This window comes from Hemiscyllium ocellatum, chromosome 19 (assembly GCF_020745735.1).
Source record: "Hemiscyllium ocellatum isolate sHemOce1 chromosome 19, sHemOce1.pat.X.cur, whole genome shotgun sequence".
NCBI classification, from domain to species: Eukaryota; Metazoa; Chordata; class Chondrichthyes; order Orectolobiformes; family Hemiscylliidae; genus Hemiscyllium; species Hemiscyllium ocellatum.
In genome coordinates this window covers 17001188-17024294 of record NC_083419.1, presented here as the reverse complement: position 1 = coordinate 17024294, position 23107 = coordinate 17001188, and the positions used below count along the sequence as shown (strand labels likewise).

Below are 23107 nucleotides of genomic sequence, written 5' to 3'. Positions count from 1 at the left end.
TGACTCTACAGCCTGGTATGACCTCAGTCATGGTGCACTGTGAGTTTATTCAGATTTGACTGTTGATGACCCAAAGAAACAGACACTGTCCTGCAAATCTTCAGATCCACCTGAATACCTAGTCCTAGAATGTAAGAATCCACAGCCAACTGGTCACTTTGAGCATCCAAGAATCCACTGCTAATCCTTGATTCCCAGAACACCCAAGTTTGATGATCTACTCTCGATGCACAGAGATAGCAAGCGACAAATCACCTCCGATTCCCTGAACTGTGCTCCCACACCTGATCCAGTGTGTAAGGAACTGCGTCTGGAACTCAATCAGAAGGCTCAAACTGGGATATTTGTCCAGTTAAATATTGGGGTCCCTTAAAACATGAATTTTCCTCGTATTTATTATGTAGCTTGAGATTTCATTGAAAAGCTATTAACTTTGCAAAATTCTCGTATATGAAAACAGAGGGAAGAATTATGAAAATATCTCACTTTGCCTGGTTACTCCACTGGTATGGGCCAGGTGCTGGCAGGTGGGACTAGATTGGGTTGGGATATCTGGTCGGCATGGATGAGTTGGACTAAAGGGTCTGTTTCCATGCCGTACAGCTGTATGACTCTATGGTTACTCCTGGTTACGTCCCCGGGAATTGAGGGGCCCTTTGGCCCCCCCCCCCCCCCCCTTTCAATCCAATCTGTCTTTCCTACTGCCAGCGAGTGGGACTTCGCACTTTATGGCAGACACCCTGGCTGGAGACCCCACCTGCCAAGCTGGAGACCCCGCACACCAGACTGGAGACCCCACCCACATGGCTGGAGACCCCGCCTGCCAAGTTGGAGACCCCACCCACCATACTGGAGATGCCATCCACCTGGCTGGAGACCCCGCCCACCTACCTGGAAACCCGCTTGCTCAGCTGGAGACCCCGTCCACCAGACTGGAGACCCCGCCCACCCACCTGGAGACCCCGCTCACCAGACTGGAGACCCGCGGCCATCTGGCTGGAGACCCCGCCCACCTGGCTGGAGGCCCCGCCCACCTGGCTGGAGACCCCGCCTGCCAAGCTGGAGACCGCCGCCCACCAGGCTTGAGATCCCCGCCCACCTGGCTGGAGATCCCGCCCACCCGCCTGGAGGCCCCACCCACTTGGCTGGAGACCCCGCCCACCAGGCTGATAGATCATAAAGAACAGAAGGGAATAGAGAAACTCCATAGGTCTGTCGGCATCTGCGGAGAAAAAGAAACAATGTGAATGTTTCTAGTCCAGTCCTCCTCTTCAGAATTTGTAAGGCCTACAGAGACTCAGAAGGTATTGCTGTCTGAAAGTGAAACAAGAGAAACCACAATGTGTTATATAAATTAAACAAAGCGGACACAATGGTTGAAGTCTGACATTGTTAAACCCATGCTGTTAAACTCAATGTGGAGTCTGAAGACGATAAAGTGCCTGACAGTTCCTGTCTGCACAGGTATGTTCATAAACTGCTGAGTATTTCTAGCATTTTATGAAAGAAGACATGTTGGTCGAAACTATGACAACATTTAGCAGAATCACCTGCAATGAAGTTTGGGCTGACTGTGAGATAATGGTATGGTAATTCCATTGTCAATGGACTAGAGGCAAAGGCTAATGCTTTGAGGACATGGGTTCGAATCGCACCTGATGTAATTGAAATTCAACTAATAAAAAAATCTGAAATAGCAAGTTAATCTCAGCAATGGTGCTCTTGAAATTACCATTAAAAATCTGCTGCTGGCCTTACCAGACCCACAGTACTGTGGTTGACTCCGAAAGGGTCTGGCAAATCACTCCATTCAAGAGCAAATAGGTTTGGACAACAAATGACCACATAAGTAGGTAGGATGTTAAAGAAGGTGTACAGCATGCTTGCCTTTAATGGTCGGGGAATCAAGAACAAGAGTCAGGATGTCATGTTGCAGCTTTAAAAGACTTTAGTTTGGCCAGACTTAGAGTATTGTGTTCAATTCTTGTCATCATATTATGGGAAGGATGTGGAGGCTTTGGAGAGGGTGCAGAAGTGATATACCAGGATGCAGCCTGGATTAGAGGGTCTGAGCTATAAGGAGAGACCAGAAAAACTCAGGTTGTTTTTTTTTGAGCGGCAGAGGGTGAGGAGTGAGATGCATAGGTGGGGTTGACAATCAGAATCTTTTTCCCGGAGATGAAATGTCTAAAACTAGAGGGTATGCATTTAAGGCGAGGGGACAGGTTCAAAGTAGATGTGAGGGGCAAGTCTTTTACACAGAGGGTGATGGGTATGTGGAGGCAGATACGATAGGGGCGTTTCAGGGACTTTTAGATAAGCACATCAGTATGCAAGGAATGGAGGAATATGGACCAAGGGCAGGCAGAAGGGATTAGTTTAATTTGGCATCAAGTTCGGCACAACATTATGGGCTGAAGGGCCCAGTTCTAAGTTCAAGAATGGCCACACCCATAAATGAATTTTTTAAAAATTGAAGAGTAACATGGACATACTGCATCTCAAGGATGTTTTTTTTATTACATTACATTACTTCCAGTATGGAAACAGGCCCTGCGGCCCAACAAGTCCACACCGACCCGCAACCCACCCAAACCCATTCCCCTTTACCTAACACTATGGGCAATTTAGCATGGCCAATTCACCTAACCTGCACATTGTTGGATTGCGGGAGGTTACCGGAGCACCCGGAGGAAACCCACGCAGACATGGGAGGAATGTGCAAACTCCACACAGACAGTTGTCTGAGGCGGGAATTGAACCCTGCTGTGAGGCAGCAGTGCTAACCACTGTGCCGCTGTGCCACCGTGTGTAAACACCAATATCTTATGTAAAACTATGTATTCAGATTTGTACAACATAGACATAGCTGCATTGCAATGCTGCAATTCTCAAATGATATGGAGCTGAACTTCCCATTTTGTGTGAAAGCTGTCCCTGCTCACAGTGCAACACAAAATGTATTCTTCTCCACAGTGCACCTAACATCAAAATCATGCTGACCAACTTCGTTTCAAACTTAGTTCCTTTGTGGAACTCATTGCTATACAGCAGGCAATGGAGGCCGAGTCATGAGTGTATTTAAGACAGATCAGTTCTTGATAAATAAGAGAATCAAGGTTTACAGGGAGAAAGCAAGAGAATGAGGTTGAGAAACATATCAGCTATGATCAAATGATAGAGCAGACTCGATGGACTGCATGGTCTAAGTCTGCTCCTCTATCTTATAGTATTAAGGTCGTTTTACTTGAAGCAGAGAAGGCTGAGTGCGAAATTGATCGAGGTCTACAAAGCTGTGAGGGCGATAGATAGGGTCGATAAGAATACACCTTTTCCCTTAGTGGTGGGGATTACTAGAGTTCTAGTGGGCATTGATTTAAGATATTTTCACCCAGAGGGTGTTGAGTACCCGGAACTCACTGGCAGAAATGGTGGTAGGGGCAGGCATCATTATGACATGTGTTTAGATGTACAACTCGAAATGCCATTTATGACAAAGCAACAACCAAGTGCTGGGAAATTTGATTATATTATAAAGATGTTTGATGACCTGTATGGACTCAATGGGATGAAGGACCTCTTGCTGTGCTGTAAACCTCTATGACTCTATAACTCAGCCTTATTAAATTTCAAGTTTAAATTTCAGATAAATTTCTGGAGAGTGTCAGCATCTTTAGGAAAGCTGTGATCTGAGACCATCCTCCGATAGGAAGCCTCAGTTGGACCTCAGTACAACTCCATAATGAACCTCTGAAGAGACACAAAGAATGCTGGTCATTACTAAAGGAGTGTTCTCTCTCTGAATGGGATTCAGCTGCTGCAGGCTACTTAGTGAAGTAAAATGATGCCAATAGTGTGGGTTCAATTCCTGCACCAGCTGAGATTACCAGGAAGGATTTTCCTTCTCAAACTCTCTGGGCTGTGGTGACCCTCAGGTTAAACTACTGCCAATAGGTCAGTGGGATTAACTGAGGGTTATGTGTGTGTGAGAGAGAGTGCAGCTGGTGAGTTAAGCTTGAAGTTGATACAGGGCTATATGTTAGAGATCGGGTCATGGGATTGGATTAGATGAAAGTGGGTACTGAAGATACTGGAGATTAGAGTCGAGACTAGAGTAGTGCTGGAAAGGCACAGCAGGTATGGCAGCATCCGAAGAGCAGGAAAATCGACGTTTCGGGCAAAAGCCTTTCATCAGGAGGTATTGAATTGCAGAGTTGATAGGACTGGATTTGTCATTAGCAGTTCCAGCGCCTAAGTTAACATGGTCCATCCAGCTTCAATTAATTTGTTCAGCCTTTGTAATAATTAATACAACTGAATGGCTTGCCAGGCCATTTAAGTCATCACACTGCTGTAAGTCTGGAGTTGCATGTATGCCAGACCAGTAAGTTGGCAGATTCCCACCTCTAGAGCACATTAGTGAACTTTAGCTGTAGTTCAGTAAATAACACTCTCATCTCTGAGTCACATAGTTTTCAAGAGAACCTCAACACCAGGACAAAGATCAAGCTGTTGGTATGGGATAAAACTGATGTTCAAGATCCTATCCTTCAGACTAACTGATAAATTAAGACCACGTCTGCCTTCTCAGGTGGGTGTAAAAAATTGTATGACTCGATTTCAGGGGAAAACAAGGGAGTCTTTCTTGTGACCTGATCAGTGTTCACTCATGAACTAATATTATTCATTCAAGATCATATTGGTGTTTATAGGAGCTTGCTGTGTACAATTTTGGCAGACCTCTTGTACCACAGCACTCCAAAAGGGGACCTCAGTAACAGAAAAGCACTATAGGTCCTGGAGATTGTCAAAGGCACTCTAGAAATGTAGGTTAATTCTTTCAGTCACAGGTTGGTGGCTGGAACACACACGAAACCTACACCAGACAAATTCCAAGGTTATTTTACAGATTTATTCTGGAGCAATGACCCAGGACTGTAGGAGTGAGAGCAGGTTGATGAAAACACCAGTGATGTGTGAATAAGGATGGTGAGTATCTGGAACTCACTGGTGGAAATGGTGGTAGAGGCAGGAACCTTGTGATGACCCTCTGGTAAACTACGCTCTTTAATGAGAGAGCATTCAAATGGTCTGGTAGGACTATGGTAGGACCACTTCACCTGTCTACAGTAGGGACTGAGCACTTTAAACCCAGGATTTGCAATTCATAGATGGTAGATATGGTATGCAGGTAGATGGCAGAAAGACAGTAAATTGGCATCAAGGAATAGAATTAGTATAGCACAATGGGCCAAATGGCCTCTCTCTACTCCATAACAATTCTGTGAAATGGATAAATGAATCATGATTTTGTTTTTTTTAAAATTCACGGTAACTGATCATTTCACTCAAATAGACGTATTAAAAATAAGACTGGCCACTTTGCAAAATGATTCTCTGGTGTGCTAAATTCACCCAATTTCCATTCACTTGTCAATTACCTTTTGGTTTGGAATAACAAGTTTAAATCTTGCCACCTTTTCGGCAAACACTGGCTGTACCCCCCCTTAGACGGTGTCCAGCTTTCAATACTACATCCAACCATTGGGATTTGCAAAGTTTATGTTCTCTGATTGCATTTCTAATCACCAGTAACGTGAAACCGAGAGCGGGGGGCATTTATCACAAGTGCTTTTAGCAGCATTTTCCACACAAAAGTAAAACACAAATCGCATGTGGGCACGATTAACGCCAGGAAGCGGAGCCCCTCTTCTGTTTGCAGTCTCAGGAAGACAATGTGCTGTCCCACTTTGCCTGGTTCCTGCCCCGGGAAGCGAGGGGGGTCCCGCCTTCAATCCGATTTGTCTTTCCTCTTGCTGGGGAATGGGACTTTGCTCTTGACCGCGGATCCCACTGCGGAGGCCCCGCCCACCAGGCTGGAGGCCCCGCCTCTGATGAGTCCGATGCCCAATGAGGGCACCGCGGTGACGGTTGTCCTGGTTACGGTGTAGCCTTTGATGCCCAGCCAGGCCACTCCGCCCATCGTGGCCCCGACAGCCCCCTTGGTCGCTCCGAGAAAGCTTCCGGCCACCCGTGACAGCAGGCTGGCCTGAACCTCCACTTGGTCCTTCTCAATGTCTGAAAACGGCAGAAAATAATAGACATCAAAAAACCTGTCAGCGCCCTCCGAGTCTTCCAGGGTTAGTGTACATCGATACTAACTCCCTACCAACCCCCAACCCTCCCTACTAGCCCCACTCCCTCATTGTTCAAATGTTTGGACAGAGTGCTAGATAATTCCTGGGCATTGCTGCAGAACAATATCAGGATTGAAGTGGATTAAAAATCCCTGCCCCTTATTTTGGCAACAGTATCGCCAAATCTAAGTTAATCATATATAAGTTTACACATGAGATTGTCATTACATAGAGGTTGTCAGTATGTATTAGTTTGTCTATATATATATGTCTACATATATGAGTTTCTTAGGTTCTTGGTGCCCACGGGCTAACTCTTTCATTTCAACTAAACTGACAACAAGCTGGTATTCCACAGATACCCAGATGCTTTGAATTCAATGTTGCACTTGGTCTGCCTGCAAAGCGATCTTGGAATCTCGGTGTAAATCCACCACCTTCCCCGTGTTTTCGGTTAACTGGGGAAACACACAGAGTGAAGAACGATTTTAATATAGGCACAATGCTCAAACACTTGTCTCGGTTCCACCTGAGAGCTGTTTGGTGCATGCCCAGTCATGTATTTATATCCAGCTCTACCAAGATCATTCCACATCTCATTCTCTGCACAGATTGTGGCAGTCTTTCTATTCAATATTTCAATTAGAGACGAAGGGTCCCGAACTTGACAATATCTCAGGCAGCCCGTGGGGGCACTTAGCAAACCAGAAACTGGGAACGTGGAACTGAACAGCGTCCCTTGGTGCAGAGCCATGTGAAAATCTCCCAGCGCGAAGCCAGCTCTGCATCGGTTTCAATGGGTGACTATGGGAAATTGTTACACTTAACTGTCTACAGCAGAACGTACAGGACCTGCATCCCAGTCAGGCAGTGGAGCCTAAACTCTACCAGTCAACTTGCCAGAAATCAAACACCCTCTCAGGGAGTTGTTCAAATGTTTAACAACAAGAGCTTGGACAGAGTGCTAGATAATTCCTGGGCATAGCTGCAGAACAATATCAGGATTGCAGTAGATTAAAAATCCCTGCCCTTTATTTTGGCAACGGTGCTATACAGTATCGCCAGATATAGGTTAGTCATATATACGTTTATATTTGAGATTGCCAGTACATAGGCGTTGGCAGTATGTATTAGTTTGTCTATGTATATATGTCTACACATATGAGTTTGTCAAGTTCTTAAATAACCACATTTGCTCAGGTTATCCTACATTTGCAACACGGTACTGGAGCAGGGTAATTAAATGAAGTATTGAGATATTTACACAGGGCAGCGGGATGGGGTATTTAAACAGGGCATTGGGACAGTGTACTTAAACAGGGCACTGGGGCAGTGTATTTAAACAGGGCAGTGGGACAGGGTATTTAAACAGGGCACTGGGGCAGTGTATTTAAACAGGGCAGTGGGACAGGGTATTTAAACAGGGCACTGGGGAGGGGTATTTAAACAGGCCACTGGGACGGGGTATTTAAACAGGGCACTGAAGTGGGGTATTTAAACAGGGCACTAGGATGGGGTATTTAAACAGGGCACTGGGATGGGGTATTTAAACAGGGCATTGGGGCAGGGTATTTAAACAGGGCACTGGGATGGGGTATTTAAACAGGGCATTGGGGCAGTGTATTTAAACAGGGCAGTGGGACAGGGTATTTAAACAGGGCACTGGGATGGGGTATTTAAACAGGGCACTGGAATGGGGTATTTAAACAGGGCATTGGGGCAGTGTATTTAAACAGGGCAGTGGGACAGGGTATTTAAACAGGGCACTGGGATGGGGTATTTAAACAGGGCATTGGGGCAGTGTATTTAAACAGGGCAGTGGGACAGGGTATTTAAACAGGGCACTGGGATGGGGTATTTAAACAGGGCACTGGGATGGAGTATTTAAACAGGGCATTGGGGCAGGGTATTTAAACAGGGCACTGGGATGGAGTATTTAAACAGGGCATTGGGGCAGTGTATTTAAACAGGGCAGTGGGACAGGGTATTTAAACAGGGCACTGGGATGGGGTATTTAAACAGGGCACTGGGATGGAGTATTTAAACAGGGCATTGGGGCAGGGTATTTAAACAGGGCACTGGGATGGAGTATTTAAACAGGGCATTGGGGCAGGGTATTTAAACAGGGCATTGGGGCAGTGTATTTAAACAGGGCAGTGGGACAGGGTATTTAAACAGGGCACTGGGATGGGGTATTTAAACAGGGCACTGGGATGGAGTATTTAAACAGGGCATTGGGGCAGGGTATTTAAACAGGGCACTGGGATGGAGTATTTAAACAGGGCATTGGGGCAGGGTATTTAAACAGGGCACTGGGATGGGGTATTTAAACAGGGCAGTGGGACAGGGTATTTAAACAGGGCACTAGGATGGGGTATTTAAACAGGGCACTGGGATGGGGTATTTAAACAGGGCACTTGGATGGAGTATTTAAACAGGGCATTGGGGCAGGGTATTTAAACAGGGCACTGGGATGGAGTATTTAAACAGGGCATTGGGGCAGGGTATTTAAACAGGGCACTGGGATGGGGTATTTAAACAGGGCATTGGGGCAGTGTATTTAAACAGGGCAGTGGGACAGGGTATTTAAACAGGGCACTAGGATGGGGTATTTAAACAGGGCACTGGAATGGGGTATTTAAACAGGGCATTGGGGCAGTGTATTTAAACAGGGCAGTGGGTCAGGGTATTTAAACAGGGCACTCGAATGGAGTATTTAAACAGGGCATTGGGGCAGGGTATTTAAACAGGGCACTGGGATGGAGTATTTAAACAGGGCATTGGGGCAGGGTATTTAAACAGGGCACTGGGATGGGGTATTTAAACAGGGCACTGGGATGGAGTATTTAAACAGGGCATTGGGGCAGGGTATTTAAACAGGGCACTGGGATGGACTATTTAAACAGGATACTGGGGCGGGGTATTTAAACAGGGCACTGGGACAGGGTTATTTATGAATCCAAATGTATAGCAATGGGATGGAATGTTGATCACCCTATAGTAAGCCATCCATTCAAGGATTATTTTGGATGAGCAAAAAATGCTGGCATTGTCAGCTATACTCAAGTCCTATGAAAGAATAAGCAATGGAGGGTTTAGTTGCTACAGCATGGCAATTAGAAGGAACAAGACCTCTAGTGTCAGCCTGAACTCATTGGGAGCAAGAGTCAAAAAGTGTGGTGCTGGAAAAGCACAGCAGGTCAGACAGCATCCAAGGATCAGGAGAGTCAACATTGCAGGCATAAGCCCTTCATCATTCCTGACTCTTTTTGACTCTGATCTCCAGCATCTGCAGTCTTCACTTTCTCCTCATTGGGAGTAAGTCCCACTTGACCCATGTTGAGTATGCAATCCACACTGAGCTGCCAGTGTTGAAGGAGGTTTGCATTACTGAAGGTGCCCACTTCTCAGTGAGGCATTCTACCAAGATCAGCTGCCTGGTCATTTGGACATAATTGGGAGAAGCTTAAGGAATTTGTCTTCTATTCTGGGAAAGATTCCTGTTTTGTTAAAAGACTGTGGCACATCTTAAATAACCAAGTGTTCAGAGTGGGAGAGTAGTGTGGCTGATTTCAGACCAGGTCAAATGCCAATCCCAAAATCTCTGGGGACTGGCAAAATGGCATCTGCTTCAGATGTGAGTGTGAGATTAGCTCCATATCTCATTTACAATCAGATCACAGATCGCAGAAACTAGGCTCAGTGTTTTAATGAAGCATACACACAAACACTCAGTCTGTCTCTCTCTCTCACACACTCACACACACACACACACACACACACAGACACACACACAGACACACACACAGACACACACACAGACACACACCACAAGGTTATAGTCCAACAGGTTTATTTGGAAGCACTAGATTTTGGAGCGCCGCTCCTTCATCAGATGATTGTGGAGGTTAAGATCATGCTCACAAGTTTATCATCTTTAATCTAAGATTGTTTACTGTATCACATCTCCATGACACTGCACTCCTTTGGCTATAAATTCTGTGGACATGATCTTATTCTCCACAGCCATCTGATGAAGGAGCTGCGCTCTGAAAGCTAGTGCTTCCAAATAAACTTGTTGGACTGTGACCTGGTGTGTGTGAGATTTTTAACTTTGTCTACCCCTATCCAACACTGGCTCCTCCAAGTCATGACAACTCAAACACACACTCACACCTACACATACTTTCACTCACACACACAACTAAAGCACATTCTCATACACATGCAATTTCACACAAAGACTTGCACACACACTCTCTAACACACTGTCACACAAAGACTCACACGTTCTCTTACATAACTACACATTTGCCCACAGACACACTGCCACATATCACTCTCAAACAGACACGCACACTTTCACACAAACAGTGTTGCTAAGGTAGTGAGCAGGTACAAGGTGAAGTTAAACTGTTAAATGAGTTCTTTGAAGAGTGAGAATGTGAGGTTGGGCTGATGACAGGAGGCTGTTGCTGGCTGTGGTGTGAATGCCCAGCAGACCAGGGACATTTGAGGACAGGAATTGCTGCCACTTGCAAGTTCCTGCAAGCAAAGAGAATGATCTTGTGGCCATCTGCAGATTCCCTTCGAGGGGTGCTTCAAACTTTGCAAGTGAAATGAACAACTACTGCATGAGATGCTTTTCAGGTGCTCATGTCAGAACTAAAATATAACCAAGCTAATGGCACAGTTCACCCACATTTGACATTTCTTCAGGCGATTAGATGTTAAACCATGGCTCCCTCTGCCCTTTCTGGTTGATACAGAAGACCCAGTGGTGTTAACTCACTGCATTATTACAGTACAGAAGGAGACCATTGTGTCTGCACTGGCTGTATGAGCATTTCACCTTGGCATCAGTCTCCTGCCCCTTTTCTGCAAATCTGCAGCATCTTGAGTTGAATCTGCCGTAATTGCTTCTCCAGGCAGTGTATCCCAGATCCCAACTCCACACTGATGAGGAAGGTTGGGGCAATCTCCCTGCCCAAGGCTTATTGTTACCAAAAATGACTAAGATAGATCATCTGAGCGTTTATCTCTGGGGAATTTGCTGTTTACAAACTGGCTGTCACAAGAACACAAGTAATAGAAGCTGGAGAAAATTATTCAACCTCTCAAGCCTGGCCAGCTATCTGAAAAGATCATGGCTAATCTGTCCTGAACCTCAACTCCTGTTTCGTGCTAGCTCCTCATAGCCCTCAACTTCCTGATAATTCATAATTATATCTACTTCACCTTTAAATACTTTCAGTGTAGCCTCCCCAACTTCCTGGGGTAGAGTTTGCCCGGTATTCACTATCCTCTGGAGGAGATGAAATCCCTTCGCATCTCAGTTTTAAATGAGCATCTCCGTACTTGTACCTAGATTATCTAGCGCAAGATTCACCCACAAGCAGAGACATCTACTCTATCAAACCCCCTCAGAACCTTAAATTTATTTCTGCAATTTCCTTATTTGATTTGCTCTTGGGACATGAGTTCCAACATTTATTGTCCATCCCTAACTGCCCGAGAGAAGGTGGTGGTGAGCTACTGTCTTGAACCACTCAGTCCACGTTGTGTGGAGACAGACACAATACTGTTAAGAGTTCCAGGAACTTGATCCAGCGACACTGGAGGAGGGATACTATATTTCCAAGTCAGGATGGTTGGTGGCTGAGAGAGGAACTTGGGGGTGGTGGTGTTTCCATGTATCTGCTGTCACTTTCCTTCCACCTGGCAGAGTCTGTGGGTTTGGAAGATGCCATTAAAGGAGCCTTCATCTGATATACCAGTTGTTACAACAGCAGCTTTTCAAGGACTTGATCAGATGCAAAGCATTCCGGGGCTTCCCAAGGTTACATGCAAGATGTGACATTTCTTTGCAAAGTCTACCTGCAAGTTCATCCTCAAGGGTTTCTGCAAAAGTTAGCAGCATCGACGTTCTAATGAAAATGGTGCTACTTAGTTCTGAAGTGCAGTGGCAAACTAAAATAAAACTAATGAAACACTTTGGAGCACTTTTTCTCCCCCATCCAAGTAGCTTCCATTTGAATGAAGCTCAGTACTGAAAGTGCACTCGGCAAATCAAAATAGGAGAGCAATTCATAATTTATAACTGTACGGGGCATACATGTGCACCACAGAGATTTAACAAGGCACCTTGATTGTCAGACAGTTACCTTTCTAAACCATCTGAAATATTTATTGAGAACAAGGGAACAGAACAGTGGTTAGTGAGGGTTGTTCTTTCCACTCTGCAGTCACTCCGCATTATAATTGGAGTCTGCATTGCAGGATGAGTGCTGCACCGGATGCTCACTATTGTTTTGAAGTCAGATGTCTGCTGTGGAGCCGAGTGCAATTAAAGTTACTTTGGTGTTCCCTGTTGTCATGCTGTAGCTTTCAGGCTAGATTTCTCCATTCCCAGTGTGTTCGCTGGACTGCATGCACTTCCCTGACCTTTTGACAATTCCATGGATTGTCTGGTTTCCAGAGTGACTCCCAGTTTAGAGCCATAGAGGCTTACAGCATGGAAACAGGCCCTTCGGCCCACATTGTCTATGCCGCCTCGTTTTCATTTCGTCCCATTTAGTGGGGTGACTTTCCGTGTACTAATCCTAGATTGGCTTGATTCACTGATTCACTGATTGTGGCTGTAATGAGCCTGATGATCAAACTGAACATTTGTGAAATTCAACTGAAACATTCAACAGTCATACAACATGCTACTGACTAATAATCCAGAGGCCCTGGCCTCGTGCGTTCAAATCTCACCATAGGATGGGCAACAGGTGGAACATTAATTCATTTAATTAATAAATCTGACAGATCACAGACTGTCCTAAAAATATTCGAGGAGAAAGTGAGGTCTGCAGATGCTGGAGATCAGAGCTGAAAATGTGTTGCTGGAAAAGCGCAGCAGGTCAGGCAGCTGAGGAAGGGCTTATGCCCGAAAAGTCGAATCTCCTGTCCTTGGATGCTGCCTGACCTGCTGCGCTTTTCCAGCAACACATTTTCTGTCCTAAAAATATGTCAGGCTGACTAATATTTTTGAAGGAATCATGTCTGCTATTCTTACCTGGTCTGGCCTACATGTGACCCACAGTGATGTGATGGCCTCTTAACTGTCTTCTGAAATTGTTGATAAAACTACCCTGTTGAAGAGTAATTTGAGATGGGCAACAAATCCTTGTTTTAGGGATACCCCACATTCTAGAAAAGTATGAAGTCCAGAGATTTAATATATCAGGAATCTTCACTGGAGATTAAAATCACGTCAATCCTATACTTAAAGAGTCTATCTAACGGGGAACATCACTTACCATCCTGACTCGGAAATATACTACTGTTGTTTTACTTTGGCTGGGTCGAATTCCTGGAGCTTCCCTCTGTAACAGTACAGTGAATATAGCTACTCCAAATGGACTGGGGCAGTTCAAGAAGGCAGCCCATCACCACCCACATTCTCAGAACAAATGATAAAATGAGCACTTTAGTTGTATATCTCAAACGTGATCGTCAAAGTTATCTGATTTTCTTGACTTTGAATTAACAAAGTGGTGAAAACGAGAAGCTGCTTCAGTCTAGATTTCCCAAGTTGTCTGACTCTCTCCTCAGTCTGGGTCACTCTCAGCTGTGAGCATCAATTCCCTCCAGACCTTGGAATCAACCATCTTGTAAACTTTTTCTACAAATTTTATAGATGGTGGGAAGTATAATCGGAAATCAGATTCCAGACAGCACAGATATTGGCGGCAATAGGCGTTGGCAGAAAGATGTCCATGTTTTGAGTTCATTGTTTGTTTTCTTTGTCCTTTCATGGGATGTGGGTGACATTGCTGGCAAGGCTGGCATTGCATCCTATCTCTAACTGGCTTTGGACTCAATGGCTTGTTAGACCATTTCAGAGGGCACTTTAGAGTGAGTCACATTGATGTGGGTCTGGAGTCCGATGTCAGGCCTGGGAGTCCAGGGGTTTTAGGGCACTCGCTTTTTGCGGGGTTGAGCCAAGAGTCTGTGATTTCTGTGCCTGGTCATACATCAGTCAGATCAGGTAAGGATAATAGATTTCTTTCGTGAAAGGACATCACAACAATTAATGAAAGCTGACATGATTGCCATTACTAACACTAACTTTCCTGATATTTTTAAATAAATGAATTTAAATTTCGCCAGTTGCAGTGGTAGGATTCGAGTCCATGTCCCTGGTACCTTAATCTGTACCTCTGGATTACCAACCTAGTGATATTACCATTACTCTTCCATCTCACCCTTAATCTTTATGATCAGTTCTTGCAGACTACAATTCACAGGGAAATGGTGGAGGTATTTACATCGAGTATTGTGGTTAGTATCAAAGCAACAGACAGTGCATGGTCAGCAAATTTCTAACCCTGCTCTGTATCAGCAGACAGCAATGACCATTCTCAAGATCCACCATACTACATCAAATCACTCAATTTAATTACACGCTGTTTTAATGGATAGCGCTATCGGGCAGCAAGAGGCCATCTTACTGAAACTTCCTGAGGCTGGGAGGATGTTTTCCCTTTTTGGGAATCTAGAACCAAATGAATGTTTCCAAATAAGGCCCCTCCCATTACACGTGGGAATGAGGAGGAAACCTTCCTCTCCAGAAGGTCATAATTCTGAAGAGTTTTTAGCCCCGAGTATAGTCAAGAGTGAATTAGGCAGATTGCTGAACTCAAGTTGGGGGAAGAGTTATGGGAAACAGGCAGGAGCATAAAAACATATGAAATAGGAGCAGGAGAAGGCTGCTCAGCCCATCAATCCTGTCCCACCATTCTATAAGATCATGGCTGGTCTGGCCAAGGCCCCAACTCCTCACTCATGCCAATTCCTCAACCACTCGATATTTCAGACGTCTACCTCCCTCCCCTTTAAACACTTCCAGTGAACAACTCTCCAGAAGTATGCAGGGTAGAAAATTGTAGACATTCATTACCCTCTCTGAGGGAAGAAATTCCTTCACATCTCAGTTTTCAGTGATTATCCCATTATCGCTAGTTAGTGAAACATAGAATCCCTATAGTGTGGAAATGGCTATTTGGCCCAACAAGTGCACACTGACCCTCCGAACAGTAACCAACCCAGACCCATTTCCCTGCCCTATTACTCTACGTTTACCCCTGACTAATACACATAACCTACACATCTCTGAACATTATGGGTAATTTACCATGACCAATTCACACTAACCTGCACATCTTTGGATTGTGGGAGGAAACCGGAGCACCCGGAGGAAAACCACGCAGACGCGGGAGAATGCGCAAACTCCACACAGACAGTCGCCCGAAGCTGGAAATGAACCCGGGTCTCTGGCGTTGAGAGGCAGCAGTGCTAACTACTGAGCCACCATACCACCACCTTCTGAACATCTAACTTGTCAAGCCCCCTCAGAATCCTTAGGAGAAAGTGAGGACTGCGGATGCTGGAGGTCAGAGTCGAGAGTGTGGTGCTGGAAAAGCACAGCAGGTCTGGCAGCATCCAAGGAGCAGGAGAATTAACGTTTTGGGCATAAGCCCTTCATCAGGGATGAGGGAGGGTTTATGAAGGGCTCTTGCCTGAAACGTTGACTCTCTTGCTCCTTGGATGCTGCCTGACCTGCTGTGCTTTTCCAGCACCACACTCCTGACTCCTCAGGATCCTGAATGTTTAAACAAAGATCATCCCTCATTTTTCTAAGCTCTAACGAATACAGGCCCTGCTAGTTTAGCTGTTCTTGACAAGTCATCCCAGAAATCAGCTTAGTGAATCTCTTTTGAACCACCTCCAATGCTAGTATGTCATTTTTTTGTAAATAATGAGACCAAAACTGTACACAGAATTACAAGTGTGGCCTTATCAAACACTGTACAGGTTTAACAAGACCTCCTATTTTTAAACTTTAATCCATTAGCAATAAAGGCCAATATTTTCTTCTTAATTATTTGCTGCACCCACATGCTAACATTTTGTGTTTCATGCACAAAGAAGCCCAGATCCCGGAACATATCGGCTCCCCCACCATGCCTTGCTTAGTCTTAAACTTACTTCATTAATTTCACTCTCCTTCCCTTACCTTCCTTGGGTTTACTTGTATTCCTATATGATATTGGTCTGGACGTTTACTTATTTTTGGTGCTCAATAACATACATTTCTAATTTATAGAAATGATACTGCTTTATACTCTTCTTCATCCTCCAAATCATTGATTATAGATAGTAAACACTCCAGGGCTTAGGACTGATCCTGATGGAACTCCCCGAGCAACATCTTTCTAAACTGAAAAAGATTCGTTCATCCCGAATTGGTTTTCTGTGTTCCAATAAATCCTTAACCTGTGTTAATATTGAGGAACCTCAATTATCCAAACGAGATGGGCAGGTGGTATGTCGTTTGGATAATTGATTATCCAGTTAATTGTTTCAATGCCTCTCCTGGGGCTGGGAGTTTTCTGGTTTCCTTTTTCCTCGCGGTATCTGCCTTGCTCCCTCTCTCCATCTCAGGGTTTGTTTCTGAGCAGACACACACTTGTGTGTAAGGGACCTACAGCATTGCTCAAGCCCCCCACTCCCCCACCCTTCCCAATCAGCTCAATGGGACTGACACAGCGAGCACTTGATAAGTCCGCTCCCCCTGTTCAGGAGACTAGGCAACAGCACACTGCGCATGAGCCCCCACTCTCCTGTCTACCCCCACCCTACCCCTGCAACCCCCCCATCCGCCAATCCCGTCCAACTCCCACCCTCTGTCCAATAACCCCATACCATCCGCGCCCCCACTGTCAGCATCTCCCACCCACCACAGGGGCAGATGGACTGGACACCAACAGTGAGACTGCTGCTGCTTTTTGGGGGTGAGTCTCATCAAAGTAGCGCACACACACAACGTTTAACTGCAACTTTTTGACAGGGTCCACCTTTGCCCTGTACAGGACAATATTGGAGAGATTATCTGGGGAAGGGGGGGTTTAGGGTACACCCCAGTGTAGAACTCCAGGGAAAAAGTGTGGGGAGAGAGAGGGGAGGCGGGCGGTCAGTCATTTGGAGACGGTACCTGGGCTCCCATCGATGTTCAGGAACATTCTTGGCAGCATTTCAGTAAGCCGCGTTTGTTTTTAGTCATTATAAACAAAAGGCACGATTAATGTTGGAAACACCTCTTTGATGTAATGTTTCTATTGGGACCTCGAGATCTCCTTCAGATAATCCAAAATTCGGATAATCGATATTCGGATAATCGAGGTTCCTCTGTGCATCACCCCAATCTCATGTGCAAGATCTGCAATAACCTTTTATATGGCACATTTTTCAAATGCCTCCTGGAAAACCAAGTGCTCTAAATCTATTGGTTTCTCTACATCAACTCACATGTTATATCCTGGAGGAAACTGGAGGTGAGGGCAAGACAGGATCAGTCTCTTGCAGACTGGCTGTGCAGGCTCATGGGGCTGAATAGTCCACTCCTGTTCTTATTTCTTACGTTCCCTGGATCCGAAGTTTGGGATTCAGACCATACTTCAGAGATGTGGACACAATATCCTGGCCAGCTCTCCCATTGCTGCACTGACCGATTACAACCCACATGGAGATAGCATCACTCACTGCTCCCATCCAAGGAAGGATTGGATTTAACAAGTCTATTTGAGAGTGAGAGAGAGAGAGAGATTCCAGGCTTCTCTCCCATGCCACACAGACTGATATTGTCCAGAAAGCACTATCTCACAGTAACAGATCCATGAGGCAGTCCTTACTGAAAAGCAAGTAAGAAAGGGGCTTCCCTCACATCCAACAATGTTCTGTACCCTTCTATGAAGGTCTAACTGGCCCTGTGCATTCCTCAACAACGATCAGCCCAAGACTCAAACCAATCCCCACTGACTGTTAATTCATCAACCCCGAGCTAAGAATCAAACTAAACAGATTCACGTCACCCTGGATCGTGCTGGGCCAGACCCAGAAGAGCTGGGAACCTGAGGAATGCAGGAATATTTGTATTAGGGGCGGCACGGTGACTCACAGTGCCAGGGTCCCAGGTTCAATTCCAGCCTTGGGCAACTGTCTATGTGGAGTTGCACATTCTCCCCATGTCTGCGTGGGTTTCCTCTGGGTGCTCCCGGTTTCCTCCCACAATCCAAAGATGTGCAGGTTAGGTGAATTTTCCACGCTAAATTGCCTATAGTGTTAGGTGTAGGGGAATGGGTCTGGATGGGTTGCACTTCGGAGGGTTAGTGTGGACTTGTTGGGCCAAAGGGCCTGTTTCCACACTGTAGGGAATCTAATCAAATGTTCTGGCAGAGTGATGGTCCAAAGTAAAACAAACATTGTGGTCCAATGGCTCCCTCCGGTGGAAGTAAAGGCACTTGCCCAGCGCAGAGTCTTTGATCATGAATGAGACCTCTCATTGTCAAACTGATTCCAACACTGACACCACGGATTTCCACATACCATCAGTGAGGAAGACATTAACACTTCACTAATCCTGAATCTCTGATGGCGCAAAGGGACTGGCTAGAGTCGAAATGGGTGGAGAGGTTGCTCTGGCAAAGAATTTTTGGCCAAATGCAAACTTTTGAATCAGTAGCCCATGGGATCCAAAGATCTGGCCACACTCCAGTACACGCCACTGCACTGTCCTAACCAGGGAGTGTTGTTGGAAATTGGGGTCCTCCAACAACTGAATTTTCTTCTGTATTTATTGTGTTGTAAGGGATTTAATTTGAGAGCTATGTTCACAGTAATTAACTTTCCAAATTCCCCTTTGGAAAACAAAGGGGAAAAATACAACAAAATACAAAGATCACAATGCCCATTGAGCTTGCTTCAACAACTGATCTGGCATAAAACATACTCTGTTTTCTGTATGTTATTGTTTGGTAAACTGAGAAGGTTTTGTTCTCAGAACGAATGAAAAGTAACCTTCAAATGGAGGTGGGCAAGGGGACAGGGGTTGACTAAAAGGTGTTAGACTGTGGATTGAGAAAAGATTTACAGGGATGTTACCAGGGTTGGATGGTTTAAGCTATAGGGAGAGGCTGAAGCTGGACCGTCGGAGGCTGAGGGGTGACCTTATGGAGGTTTATAAAATCATGAGGGGCATGGGTGGGTGAATAACCAAGGTTTTTGTTCCTCAAGGTAAGGGAGTCCAAAACCAGAGGGCATAGGTTTAAGGTGAGAGGGGATAACTTTTTTCACACAGAGGGTGGTGCGTGTATGGAATGAGCTGCCGGAGGTGGTGGTGGAGGCTGGTACAATTACAACATTTAAAAGGTATCTGAATGGGTATATGAATAGGAGGGGTTTAGAGGGATATGGGCAAAAAGCTGGCATATGGTACTAGATTAATTTATGATATCTGGTCTGCATGGACAAGTTGGATCAAAAGATCTGTTTCTGTGCTGCACAGTACACCTCTATGACATTGCATAGATGGCCAGCATAGAAGATTAGATTACTTACAGTGTGGAAACAGGCCCTTCGGCCCAACAAGTCCACACCGACCCACCGAAGTACAACCCACCCATACCCGTACATTTACCCCTTACCTAACACTACGGGCAATTTAGCATGGCCAATTCACCTGACCCGCACATCTTTGGACTGTGGAAGGAAACCGGAGCACCCGGAGGAAACCCACACAGACACGGGGAGAACGTGCAAACTCCACACAGTCGTCTGAGTCGGGAATTGAACCCGGGTCTCAGGCGCTGTGAGACAGCAGTGCTGACCACTGCTGCCACCGTGCTGCCCCCAAAATTGTCTCAAAGTAGGGGTGGTATGGTGGTACAGAGGTTAGCATTGCTGCCTCACAGTGCCAGGGACCTGGGTTCAATTCCAGCCTTGGGTGACTGTTTTCATGTTCTCGTTTTGTCTGTGTGCATTTCCAGGGATATGCACGTTATGTGGACTGGCCATGATAAATGTGGAGTTGGGAAGGGATGGATCTGGGTGCAATGCTCTGTGGAGAGTCTGTGCAGACTCGATGGGACAAATGGCCTCTTTCTACACTGTAGGATGATTCTGATTGTGGGGGTTGGTGTGAGTTTTAGGATGAAGGGATAAAAGGTTTTTTTTTAAGAGCAAGAGTGAGGGAGGGGGGGTCTTCCATTGAGCACGAGGTGCAAAAACAAGAAGCAGAATAAATCTCCAGGTTATCCCAGTGGATGCCTACTCCTTCAATGTGCCATCATGAGTAAAATCCCGCAGACAATATCACAACCTTGGCACCAAAATATTACCCTCCCCACCCACCACACCTCAACCAACCCAGTGCAGGGGGTGATGGGCAGATCTGGCCCTAAATGCAGGATAACCCAGCTTCCTCCATGCTCTCAGGGATCACATCAACCCCACATTGAAGAAGTTGGGATTGTTTTCTTTGGGGAGAAGGTGGCTGAGAGGAGATCTGAGAGAATGGGGAACAGACTAGATAGACTGTTAGGGGAGAAACTGTCCCCTGCTTATGAAAGGAACAGGAACAGGAGGGTATAGATTTAAATATATTTTAAAAAACAAAAATGAGATTTGAGAAAGGAACACTTGATCACTCAGTGAGTAGTTGGGGAATTCATTCTCTGAAAACTTGGAGGAGGCAGGTTCAATTGTGACATTCAATAAAGTATTGGGTGATTATTGAGATAGAAAAATATGCAAGAGACTGCATAAAAGGCAGGAGATTGGCTCTAGGCAATGATGCTCACTGATAAGCTAGTACAGACACAACAGGTAGAATGGCCTCTGTAACAGTTCTATGATTCTGTGCACCCATAGGAACAACTTTAGATTAAAGCTGAAAATTATCATGTGTTATCTCCACCTTTTACACGAGATACCTATCAATTACTGAGCTCTGATCTTGCAGCAAATATGTTTGAGGACAATTCCTAAGAACATGGGAACAGGAGGAGACCATTCAGCCCCACTGAGCCTGTTCCACCTTACAGTTGATCCAAATGCCCCAGTTTCACTCCACATCCCTTGACATCATTATCAAACAAAATTCCATTCTGCAAAATTAGTTAAGCTCCAGTTGAACCCCATATCCAAATCCTTTTGAGGGGAGAGAGCTATTTCTGGGACTAATTCTAGGTTTATTAACTGAGTTTACATTTCTCCAGTTGCTGTGCCACCAGAAAATTAACTTGGGTCTCTGGATGACACATCCAGTGGCATTACTGCAATACCACTGCATTCCCCTCAACTGTGTACTATCAGTACAGCAGCGTGCTGATGACCCACGGTCACTGTACTCACCTTCTGTTGGCAGCTCCCTTAGATATGAAGAGATGTCCTTCTGATCACCGCTTGCTTGTTCCATTGGCTTCTATCAAGAGCAAAATGCAAAGAAACATTTCCAATAGATTGAATTTTCTTAAGTTTAGCAGAGCTCCAGTGACAAGGGGGAGGGTTGATAAGGGGGAGCCAGTGGGTGTTGTGTACTTAAACTTTCAAAAGGCTTTCAGTAGGGTCCCACAACAGATATTATCATGTGAATTGAGGGTAGTGTACTGTCATGTGGAGAGAACTGGCTGGCAGACAGAACACAAAGAGTAAGAATAAATGGGTCTTCTTCGAGGTGGCAGGCAGTGCCTCATGGAATGCCACACACAGATCAGAACCTGAATCCCCAGCTATTCACAGTATACATTCACGATGTAGAGGAGGGAACTAAATGCAAATCTCTTGTGAACGACACCAAGTTGGGTGGAAGGCTGAGCTATGAGGATATACAGTCACACTTCAGTCTGGTTTGACCCAGTTAAGTGAGTGGGCAAGTGTATGGCAGATGGAGTGTAATGAGGTTAACATGAAGTAATGAGGCTGAGGAGTGACCTTATTAGAGATTTTATAATTGAGGGGCATGAATAGGGTGAATAGCCAAAGTCCTTATCTGAAGGTAGGAGATTCTAAAACTAAAGGGTGAGAGGGGAATGATTTAAAAGGGCCCTGAGGGGCAATGATTTCATGCAGAGAGTTGTATGTGTATGGAATGAGCTGCCAGAGGAAGTGGTGGAGGCTGGTACAATTGCAACATTTAAAAAGCATCTGGATGGGTACATGAGTAGGAAGGGTTCAGAGGGATATGGGCCCAGTGCTGGCAAATTTAGGTTTAGATTTAGATTAGATTACAGTGTGGAAACAGGCCCTTCGGCCCAACAAGTTGACACCGAAAGCGCAACCCACCCAGACCTATTCCCCTACATTTACCCCTTCACCTAACACTACGGCAATTTAGCATGGCCAATTCACCCAACCTGCACATTTTTGGATTGTGGGAGGAAACCCACGCAGACATGGGGAGAATGTGCAAACTCCACACATTCAGTCGCCTGAGGTGGGAATTGACCCCGGGTCTCTGGCGCTGTGAAGCTTCAGTGCTAACCATTGTGCCACCCATAAAATTAATCGGGCATTTTTGCACAAGCCAAGTTAAGAAACACAGGCTCATCCAGGATTTGAACCCAGGACCTCTCGCAAGTCAGCACAGTAGATGACCCTAAGCGAGAATCATAGCCCTAGATCAATGAGCCAGAGTTATGGGACTAGATCACTTAAGATTGAGGTAAGGAGGAATTCCTTCAGCCAGAGAGTGGGGAGCCTGCGGAATTCTCTGCCACAGAAAGCAGCTGAGGCAAAAACATTGAACATTTCCAGCAAGGAACTAGAAATACTTCAGGCTTAATGGATGAAAGGGAACTGGGAGAAAACACAAAAAAGGACAGGGCTTGAATGATCAGCCACAATCATATGGAATAGTTGAGTCGGCTGAAAGGGCTGCAGAAATTCCTCCTGCTTCTGTGCTGCTATGAGAACCCACTCAATGGGGTGAGAGGTATTTGGATGCAGCTTTGTTGAGGGGATAGTCAGGCTGAGCCATCACACTAGGAGAAAGTGAGGACTGCAGATACTGGAGAGTCAGAGTTGAAAAGTGTGGCACTGGAAAAGCACAGCAGGTCAGGCAGCATCCGAGGAGCAGGAGAGTC

The 23107-nt window shown here is 45.5% G+C and overlaps 1 protein-coding gene across 1 annotated transcript; it reads right to left on the bottom strand.

The window, feature by feature from the left end:
- Positions 1 to 5791: 5791 nt before the first annotated feature.
- On the bottom strand, positions 5792 to 21441 carry tmem263 (transmembrane protein 263). The gene is made up of 2 exons (XM_060840047.1): positions 21378 to 21441; positions 5792 to 6078 (listed from the first exon to the last, which is right to left on the bottom strand). The coding sequence occupies exons 1-2, from the start codon at positions 21439 to 21441 to the stop codon at positions 5792 to 5794; spliced, it is 351 nt and encodes a 116-aa protein (XP_060696030.1).
- Positions 21442 to 23107: the final 1666 nt, after the last annotated feature.

Excerpts from the sequence above, each read along its gene's own strand:
- tmem263 (XM_060840047.1), bottom strand. The coding sequence starts at position 21,441 with ATGGAACAAGCAAGCGGTGATCAGAAGGACATCTCTTCATATCTAAGG. Across the intron at positions 6,079-21,377 it reads AAGGGAGCTGCCAACAGAAG|ACATTGAGAAGGACCAAGTG; the intron begins GTGAGTACAGTG and ends TGCCGTTTTCAG.